The sequence below is a fragment of the Mizuhopecten yessoensis genome, unplaced genomic scaffold (genome assembly GCF_002113885.1).
Source record: "Mizuhopecten yessoensis strain PY_sf001 unplaced genomic scaffold, ASM211388v2 scaffold2329, whole genome shotgun sequence".
In the NCBI taxonomy this organism is placed as follows: domain Eukaryota; kingdom Metazoa; phylum Mollusca; class Bivalvia; order Pectinida; family Pectinidae; genus Mizuhopecten; species Mizuhopecten yessoensis.
Genome location: NW_018404492.1, coordinates 6,557,985 through 6,569,121, shown reverse-complemented (window position 1 = coordinate 6,569,121; position 11,137 = coordinate 6,557,985). Strand labels below are relative to the sequence as shown.

The 11,137-nt window shown below is 37.3% G+C and overlaps 1 protein-coding gene across 1 annotated transcript; it reads right to left on the bottom strand.

Moving 5' to 3' along the window:
• Window positions 1-440: 440 nt before the first annotated feature.
• Window positions 441-9,389, bottom strand: LOC110445695 (protein fem-1 homolog C-like). Its single transcript, XM_021490466.1, has 2 exons — window positions 8,707-9,389; window positions 441-2,831 (listed from the first exon to the last, which is right to left on the bottom strand). Exons 1-2 carry the CDS (start codon window positions 9,248-9,250, stop codon window positions 1,507-1,509), a joined length of 1,869 nt encoding a protein of 622 aa, XP_021346141.1. The 5' UTR covers window positions 9,251-9,389; the 3' UTR covers window positions 441-1,506.
• Window positions 9,390-11,137: the final 1,748 nt, after the last annotated feature.

The window sequence follows — 11,137 nt, the reverse complement described above, 5'->3', positions numbered from 1 at the left end:
AAAGACAAGAGAACTCCACTGTACTTATTTGTATGTAGAGTAACCTCCCCTTGAATTTGTTTCCGAAAACTGTATACGTAGCATGCCTGGACCAGGGTACCCCGGTAATACTGTTGACAAGGTAGCTCATTTAGTTATAGTATAGGTAATGATCAGAGGCTCAGGTTTGAATCCAGGCCAGGTCTCCTTTGCAGTTTTAAACTCGGAACACTATTGTTGAGTTTTTGTTGTTTATTTCATCTTCTTTTTCCCCCCATTCGGATACCTCCACCGATACATTGACCAATGACTACCCTTTACTAACAGGACGTTGGATCTACTTGCACAATAATAGAATTTTTATATCAATTCTTTCATTCATTTCTTCATTTTTTTCATTAACTCATTCACCCCTGAAGACACATTTGAACTCTTCCAATTCAAAGGTTGGAATAGTTTATTATGAAATTTCAGGGATGAATGAGTTAAAGTTAAGAAGAGTATATTTTCTTTTAAGAAATGATTTATAAAAGATCTAGTCATGCTGGGAAAAATTATTTCCGATGCACAGTTGTATAATTCATTATGTACGTACAAGGATCCTTAAACATACAGGTACGGATACTTATACAGTGTACTATGCATTGAGGAAAATCTTGTGTACATACCGAGTTGTGACCTTGCATATTGTTTCAACCATAATACCCTGGCACATGTCTATATATCTCTAGTGTTTTGGACTAGCTATATATGGTTTCTTCTGGTATTTATCAAGTACATGCAAAACTGAATTACAGATATCTTGCTCTTGTCATGTGTCATCCGCTTATGAAAGTAAGCACAATATGACCTAGACCTACCTTTTTTCTGTTAGTAAAGGTTTCTGTGTGCACTCTTCAAATAAATATATCCCCAACAAACAAATCAAACCCAACATTCACAAGAGTAAAGGACTGCTTCACAAAAGAGGCACTTATTGTACACGACCCAATGCAATAATATACACCTATTGTACACTACCCTATGCAGACTTAATGAATTAACAGTTAACAAATTATACTTCAGTATACATGCAATGCTGCAGTAAAAGGTCAAAAGTCAAAGCCAAAGGCAAAGTAATTTATATTTAAAGCGTTAAGATCAACATATCTCACTCCTACAGGTAAGCAATGCAGTTATAATTATCAGGTTACACATATACCAGGTATATGGCATCTCTAAACAAATTGATATAAATCAAAGCAAGAAATGCCATCATTTCTATCTAATTAATCATTTGTCTGACTACACCAGGACATTCCCAATTCACGTAAAATAATCCTGGCTCTGCTTCAAAATGGTACTGATCTGTCGGGTGAACTTCTGATCAGAGGTAGTTGTATTTGTCAGCATTAAGGACAACCCAGTGCCACTTTTGTGAAACATAATCCCAAAATTGGTTATCTACCAATCAACATTCATAAAACATGCATAAATAATATATATCTATATATATTCATAACTAAACTTAATAGACACTCCTCATCATCAATGCATCTCAATGAAAGACTCCAACTTAGAGGGAATATGGCCTTTGTAAGGTATGCTACATTTCACAATCTTCCGAGCAGCTAGACATTGTAAAGTTAAGAAATTTAGAGGCGAAACTATATCATTTATAGACATGCCTCGTATCAACTGCATAGGTGTCTTTCTGTCGAGGTTACAGGCATCCAGGTGGGCTCCTTTTTTCAACAAGGTGCGGATCACTTCAGATTTGCATGGCCGATTGCTTGAAGCAATGTGCAATGGCGAGTTTCTTTCCACGTCAACTGCATCCACATTGGCACCTACTTCAATCAATAACTGAGAAACATCAGCGCTAGGAAAAGAACACACGGGGTAGCGTCCAACATTGGTTGTCTCCCTTGAGCAGGCCAGGTGAAGAGGTGTGAATCCTTTGGATCCTCTGGGTTCCATGCGTACCAGTCTGTAAACAAGTTCTTTGAATGTGTGGTCATTTTCACGATCCATTTCCTTCTTCAGTCTACACATAAGACACAGAAGATGCATTATGATCACCAGTAGTCTGTTGAAGTGACTTGTATCTCTCTCAGACACTGCCACTTTATTGAGCTGGTCTCGTCCTTTCTCCAATTCATTGACAGCTCGCAGTAAAACAGCCATGATATCTGTAAAACCCACAGGATGAGGCGGTCTGTTTCTCCACTCTGTTGTCATAAATGAGAAAAGCTCTGCGAAAGACAAGAAACTGCTCTGCGTCATTGGACTGAGGGGATCCAAAACGTTCTGTTGCATGTCAAGAGCATACATCCACAGCATTATGCACCGGTCGAAATTGCCCATGTCTGCATACAGGGCCCCTCTATATCTGATGTAATAGGAAGTATCGGGATGGGCAGGACCTAGTATTCGTTCACGTACCAGTAAAGCTTGCATTCGCATGTCATCTGGATCAGAGATTAGATCATCTAATTGATCTAAAGATGTGACCTCTCTTGCATTTTCGTAGGCTGCTATATCAGATTTCAATCGAGGTTTTGGTAATGGATTATTGACATCCGAGAATCGTACTTCCATAGCCTGTCTCCAAAACTCAATGGCACCCAACATGTCTCTCTTCTTGTCCACATATGTAGCTCCCAGCAGCTCCAGTGCATTTATTGTTTCTTGTTTATCACATATAGGCCTGGTTATCAAAAATTCTACGATCTTTGAAAATCCTGCCACACTTGCTGCCAATAAAGGGGTCATCCCGTAGGCATCTTTCTCCATCGTGGCATTGTACTTGAGAAGTAATTTCATGATGTCAAGGCTCCCAGACTCTGCACAGTCATGCAAAGCTGTATTACCTGCAAATATAAATAGAATATCAGACATGATTTCCTTGATACACAAAATTGATATATATGCATGATATTTCACATACTGTACCTAGGTTTTTGTAAATCAGCTCTTATACATATGTGCACGATTACATGTTGACCCAACAATATAACATCAGTTAAGAGTTGGGTAAAAGTAGCTGTAGGTTATAGAGAGTTCTTACTTACTATAATTGTTTGTAAATCTGGATATATAGATTTCTGTACACGTTTCTAATTTCTATAATCCTCTTTAGGAGCAAATTTAATTCACCGAGGTAATATATATCCGACATCACGGATTACATATGAATTTATAAATATAATTATATGCCCAGAGTGTTTATCCAATGGAACAGAATCTGAGCATCTGATTCACAGCTTCCACAGTTGGATTACGAGTATAGTAGTAAGAATAACTATCTATAACCATAATAAACATGAAAAATATATCGTAGCCCATATTGGCTGAACTTGGAGCCAGCAACACCTCATTTTCATAAGAGTTATAATGTTCTGGCGAACATTTAGTGGCTGATGCATGTCAGATCAGCGTCATCATGTACAATTGAAAAGTAAAAAAACACATAGATTTTCAAAGGTATACCTGTTCACAGGTGCTCATCAGTTCCTTGTAATACCAACACCAATACAACCCATTAAAATAAATGTACTGACTGACATGGGATGTGTGAGTTTGGGACATATATTCATAATACTACATGTACAATCAGTTGATATTTCTGGTAACCTTTTGTTAGTCGACAGGCAGTATATTATTACTGTTGGCACTTTTCATCACTCTGCAGGAGTACATGGGTACATTTGGCAAAGTGCCAAAATACAATGTATACATGACGTACAATTGTCAGTCACCATACATCATGACTCTTCTTGTAAAATAATCTAACCTGTAAGCCATCACACAAAAAAAAACTCTTTATGGTCAGCCTTTTAAGTTTTACCGTAAAATACAATTCCCTGCAGGGAATTTACCTGCTAGCAGTTACCTAAGAGTATTAAGTGGTGATGACTACTGTGGTAAACCCTTTTTTTTGCTGTGGGACACAAATGAAAGTGACCAAAATAAAACTGCTGCACTGTGACCCATTACAACATTTCATATCTTTTTCACCTCTCCTAATGTCTTACTTGGCATTGATGAATACATCACTTTTAGCCTAGGTGTTAAGCGGTCGCCCAAGCAAAGACATATGGGTACTGTTCCCCGGCCGAGACAGTCATTTATAGTTGGAGTTGACTGTCCTTTGCTTGAAGTTTAGCTTTAAATGAGTTAATTAGGACTGGTCAGCCGGTTGCGATTATAACATAACCAGGCTAGGAGCAGTGGTGTCAAAAATTCAGCCATGAAATTTCAATAAGATGACACTTTAAAGTTGGCATGGAATTGCCTCATCATCCATGAATACTGAACGTCTTTCTATGACCTTGGCTGTTACGGGGGTGTAAAAGTGAACGTCTGTCTATGACCTTGGCTGTTACGAGGGTGTAAAAGTGAACGTCTTTCTATGACTTGGCTGTTACGAGGGTGTTAAAGTGAACATCTTCGTAATTTGTATGACCTTGGCTGCTATGAGGATGTAAAACTGAACGTCTTTCTATGACCTTTACTGTTACGAGGATGTAAAATTGAACGTCTTTCTATGACCTTGGCTGTTACGAGGATGTAAAATTGAATGTCTTTCTATGACCTTGACTGCTATGAGGATGTAAAACCGAATGTCTTTCTATGACCTTGACTTTAACGAGGATGTAAAACTGAATGTCTTTCTATGACCTTGACTGCTATGAGGATGTAAAACTGAGGGTCTTTCTATGACCTTGACTGCTATGAGGATGTAAAACGGAGTGTCTTTCTATGACCTTGACTGCTATGAGGACGTAAAACTGAACGTCTTTCTATGACTTTGGCTGTTACGAGGATGTAAATCTGAACGTCTTTCTATGACATTGACTGTTACGAGGATGTAAGCTGAATGTCTTTCTTTGACCTTGACTGTACAAGGATGTTAAACTGAATGTCCTTCTATGACCTTGACTGCTATGAGGATGTAAAACCGAATGTCTTTCTATGACCTTGACTTTAACGAGTATGTAAAACTGAATGTCTTTCTATGACCTTGACTGTTACGAGGATGTAAAACTGAATGTCTTTCTATGACCTTGACTGTTACGAGGATGTAAAACTGAATTTCTTTCTATGACCGTGACTGTTACGAGGATGTAAAACTGAACATCTTTCTATGACCTTGACTGCTATGAGGATGTAAAACTGAATGTCTTTCTATGGCCTTGACTGTTACTAGGATGTAAAACTGAACGTCTTTCTATGACCTTGACTGCTATGAGGATGTAAAACTGAGGGTCTTTCTATGACCTTGACTGCTATGAGGATGTAAAACTGAACGTCTTTCTATGACTTTGGCTGTTACGAGGATGTAAATCTGAACGTCTTTCTATGACATTGACTGTTACGAGGATGTAAGCTGAATGTCTTTCTTTGACCTTGACTGTACAAGGATGTTAAACTGAATGTCCTTCTATGACCTTGACTGCTATGAGGATGTAAAACTGAATGTCTTTCTATGGCCTTGACTGTTACTAGGATGTAAAACTGAACGTCTTTCTATGACCTTGACTGCTAGGAGGATGTAAAACTGAATGTCTTTCTATGACCTTGACTGTTACGAGGATGTAAGCTGAATGTCTTTCTATGACCTTGACTGTTAAGAGGATGTTAAACTGAACGTCTTTCTATGACCTTGACTGTTACGAGGATGTAAGCTGAATGTCTTTCTATGACCTTGACTGTTAAGAGGATGTTAAACTGAACGTCTTTCTATGACCTTGACTGTTACGAGGATGTAAGCTGAATGTCTTTCTATGACCTTGACTGTTAAGAGGATGTTAAACTGAACGTCTTTCTATGACCTTGACTGTTACGAGGATGTAAGCTGAATGTCTTTCTATGACCTTGACTGTTAAGAGGATGTTAAACTGAACGTCTTTCTATGACCTTGACTGTTACGAGGATGTAAGCTGAATGTCTTTCTTTGACCTTGACTGTACAAGGATGTTAAACTGAATGTCCTTCTATGACCTTGACTGCTATGAGGATGTAAAACTGAATGTCTTTCTTGACCTTGACTGTTACTAGGATGTAAAACTGAACGTCTTTCTATGACCTTGACTGTTACGAGGATGTAAGCTGAATGTCTTTCTTTGACCTTGACTGTACAAGGATGTTAAACTGAATGTCCTTCTATGACCTTGACTGCTATGAGGATGTAAAACCGAATGTCTTTCTATGACCTTGACTTTAACGAGTATGTAAAACTGAATGTCTTTCTATGACCTTGACTGTTACGAGGATGTAAAACTGAACATCTTTCTATGACCTTGACTGCTATGAGGATGTAAAACTGAATGTCTTTCTATGACCTTGACTGTTACGAGGATGTAAGCTGAATGTCTTTCTTTGACCTTGACTGTAACGAGGATGTAAAACTGAATGTCTTTCTATGACTTTGACTGCTATGAGGATGTAAAACTGAATGTCTTTCTATGGCCTTGACTGTTACTAGGATGTAAAACTGAACGTCTTTCTATGACCTTGACTGTTAGGAGGATGTAAGCTGAATGTCTTTCTATGACCTTGACTGTTAAGAGGATGTAAAACTGAACGTCTTTCTATGACCTTGGTTGCTACAAGGGTGGAAAAGTGAACATCTTTCTATCTGTTTGTCTGTTAGTGCTACGAGGATGTAAAAGTGAACAACATGATATGACCTTGTAATAAATACATCAAATAAGCAAACAAAAAGCCCATATCTACTCCATAATGATTTACTTAGAAGACGGAGCTAATATTCTATTCTTGATCCTTAAAAGCTTCATACTGTTGACAATGATTATAAACTATTTGACCATGATCTCAAGATATATACATTGCTGCTGAATTTTACATTTTTATATTAACATAGACAAATTATGTAGGACTGGCATTGCCCTCAGCTGGCCAGTCATGGGGTCAAGACTTGAAAAGACATCAAATTTTGAAACCATGTCCATAAGGTGGTAAAAAAATATGTTACTATGTATCCATAACTGAAAACACAACTGTTATATTTATGGTATATACAGAATTTACCAGTTTGAATTGGCTCCAAGGGAATAACATTATATTCACCTTTACCTCATCAGGTGGGCTGATCATGAATTGTACTGGTTTGAGCAACGGAATCCTCATAATTGTTGCATATATCACATGACATGATTGAACTTGTATCCAAAAGTACACTAAATTACAATTTCTTTTTTATCTACATGATGTAGTAGCTAGTGTTTGTTTCTGTAGCTAACTCAAGATCTAGTCCTGACAACTACTAATTACTGAAGATTACATATTACAGCATTTCGCCCCATTGGATTTGAAATCAGATGACACTCAAAACTTGGCATGCAGACTGCTAGTCTGAATTATTCTGACGTTTTATCGACTTTTTTCATATCGGTCTGTCGTCGATTAACGTCAGAACTCCGGCCCTCTATAATATGCGGGAAATGCGACCCGCGCCCGGAGCGCACTTCAAACTGATATTTTAGAAACAAATCGTCACTTTCACACACATGTCGCACATGGATCGAAAGACCTATTCTTTATGCACTAGGTGGGATCAATAACATGTTTCAAAGATCATTACGAAAAGTATTTTCCAACGTTTTCTATACCAACCCATGTTTTTATGGAAATTAGGCCATGAGAAATGTCATATGACTTGACGAGATCTCACGTTACCGAAGGTATTTTCCAACTTTATGACGGTAGGCCGGCGAGATTTTAGTCATATGGCATTGGAAGGCGGGGCTATCAAAAAACTAGAGTAAAACAGAGTAAGTTTGAAATACAGTAATATGTTTTCAGTGATTGTATTAGTTGTTTGAGGCATGTTATGTATGTTCATATTGTGCATAAAGAATAGGTCTTTCGATCCATGTGCGACATGTGTGTGAAAGTGACGATTTGTTTCTAAAATATCAGTTGGAAGTGCGCTCCGGGCGCAGGTCGCATATTTCCCGCATATTATAGAGGGCCGGAGTTCTGACGTTAATCGACGACAGACCGATATGAAAAAAGTCGATAAAACGTCAGAATAATTCGGACTAGCAGACTGCTTGAATGAAATTGTCACTGTTGACAGTTTCTATAAATTTGTAACTATTTGAATTGAACGAGTGATTGATTAAGATAACAAATTCCCTCCAACTACCAACAAGTCAATAAGGTGGTTCGCCACTGTGGCATACCTCCCCGGCATGGAAAAAACATGACTTTGTGTCTTCCAGAGTACATGTTTGCGAGATGAAGGCTAATTAGGACATTGACTTACAGGGTACCCAGGTCCAAGTGCGGACACCAAAGTAACAACATCTGCATGCAGTAATATCACTCTAATAACATAAAGAGGCCACTGGACGACTTTTTTCTATCCTTGATTTCGTCAACTACAACACGGCGCCTGTCAAAAGTATCTCGCCGTGTAAACCTCTAACACTGTTGGAGTAGCAATGATATACATATACCTCAAGATGGAAGTATACTTTTCAATGTGTGATTGTACACCAATGTAATTATATACCTTAGTATACTACAACTTTCTAGCATGGTCCTTTTGTCTGAAAATACCCAATTTAATATTCCTTTTCATATTTCTACTCTTTTCTTTTATAGTTTACCCCACCGATTACAAAGTCCTTTTTGAATGACTGCAATTATTATGTAAATCTAATTATTTCTTATATGAAACGACGGTTAGTATCAAAATGTTAGAATCTATTATACCTTTCACACTCTTTCTGTTTACATCAGCACCCAATTCAAGTAAATACTGAGCAATTTCTTTGTGTCCTTTATAACAGGAAATCATCAAACATGTGTGACCATGTCTGTTAGCTATCTCGATGTTGGCTTTATGCTCAACAAGGAATTTCACTATCTCAAAATGGCCATCGAAACACGCAGCCCTGAGAGGTGTAGAGTTTGTAAATGTTGTTTTGTTAACTCCTGCATTTTTTTCCACTAAATGTTCCACAATTTGAAGATGTCCTGCCGCAGCAGCACACCACAGAGGGGGCGCACCCTCGATAGTTTCGCCGTCGAACGTTACAGAGCCCACCTGTTCGTTGTCAACCTTACACGTATTGATGAGATACTTCACCACATCTTGATGACCGTTTCTACAGGCCATAATCAGAGGGGTAGCCCCATTTGTTTTAGCATGGACAAGTTTTGCCACTTCTTCTTTCGACTTGTGGTCGAGAAATATTTTAAGTCTGTTGAGCTTGCCGTCTCTTGCGGCGTTATAAACAACACTTCTGTACTCCATCGCCTTCGTGGGAAGGCAGCGAACTCCCCTACATCATTGTCGTAGCTTCCTGGATCACAATATTTGTAAAGTTGAGGAAAGATAGGTGAAAATCATGGTTATTCATTCCAATATGGCGTCTGACGTCTACGGTGGCGCTTCCTATACACGTGTAAGAACGACAACTCCCATTTAAAAAATGAACTACGTGTAACCACGCTGGTATGTTGCAACTAACACATGCGATACGGAATTCTATTTTGCTGTCTTCGTCCGTGGTCTTTCTAATAACATCGAATAGGCTTTTTGATTTAAATATATTGTTTATATGCTCTTTATTCATACATGTCATGGTTAACTTATTTTTCTGAATTATTATGTAATTCTTCTTTATTATTATATGAATATGAAAGCTTTATTCAAATTCGGTATAGTTACAAACGTCAAAACATAAGCTCTAATGCTCTAACCGAATACATACAAGTATAATTAAACAACAACATAAAAACAGGAGCATGCAAGCAAACTAAAAATAGAGAAAGCACACATAAAAGTAAGCAAGATGGCAGAGCAATTCATATGCAAGCATATGCAATAAAAAAAAAAAAGGCACATTGAAATTAACTGAAAGCTTATTTACATACAGAATAGCGGCATTCCGAACCATTCAAGGACTGTATAAGACTCTTGAAATGAGAGAAACTGTTGTCCGTCCTGAAATGGTCCGGAAGACTGTTCCACAATGTAGCAGTATCAAATTTAAAAAAAAAAAATGTTACTATAAGTTGTAGTTTTTACATTTGGAATGTCCAATATATTATTATATCTGACAAAATATTTAGATTGTTTTACCTTAAATAAATCTTGTAAACATACAGGTGCCAGCTAAATTGCTTATTAACAATTCTAAAAGTTTCAATTGCCATTGTTCTCATTCATGTGACCTGCAGAGAAGGCATCTTCGCCTTTTCAAGTAAATTCTCGTACGAGCTTGAAAAGTCTTCATATACAAAACGGAGTGCTCTTTCTTGCACTTTTTCTAAAAAAAAAATAGAATTTTTCGCTGTGCAGAAATGCCATGCCAAAGGGCGAAAATTAAAATTATCTAAAATAAATGAATGAAAGATGGTTAATTTACTCAGTCTGTTCGAAAAAGTGCCCAAACGTTTGAGAATATTCAGTTGCTTGGATGCCTTCCTGCAAATCTTCCTTATTTGTGCATCAGAATTGGTAATCAATATCTATGCCAAGCAATCTAACATTTTTTTCGCATGACAGTTCAGTGTTTTGAATAGAATACAAGGATTTTTACAATAAGTATTTTTACCAACAGCCAAAACTTGAAATGTATCACGGTTTGCTTGCATCGTATGCACCCTGAACTAATCTATTAGTTGAAGTGACTCAGATTCCAATGTTGAAATTAAAAATATCGTAATCAGGACTACAGAATGAAAGGGTATTATCATCTGCATACTTGTACAATGAACCCTTTTTAATAAATAAAAATGTCATTTATAAAACTGTTAAATAAAAGGGGCCCAAGGTACCCCTTTCTGGATGTCAGCCCAGCTACTAAGAACAGAATTTAATTTTATCTGTTGTTTTCTTTCTGATATTATAACTTGTGGGCCTATCAAAGTATCATTTACAGCACATCATTACTGTACAGTTATAAAATATCTAGTTTACATAAGACCAAAAAAAGTTATGTTTCCGCTATCATCTTCAAACAAAGAGGTAGGTAGTAAAGGAATTTTCTTTATTTTGGAAATTGTTTTATTGTGCTTATATAAAGCAGGGGTTATGACTTTAATAGTGGATATCACGAAATGCAACTATCAACTTTAGGGTATAGGCCGAAACATGTAGGGTAAGAAGGGTTAGTGGAAACACAAGATTTATTTT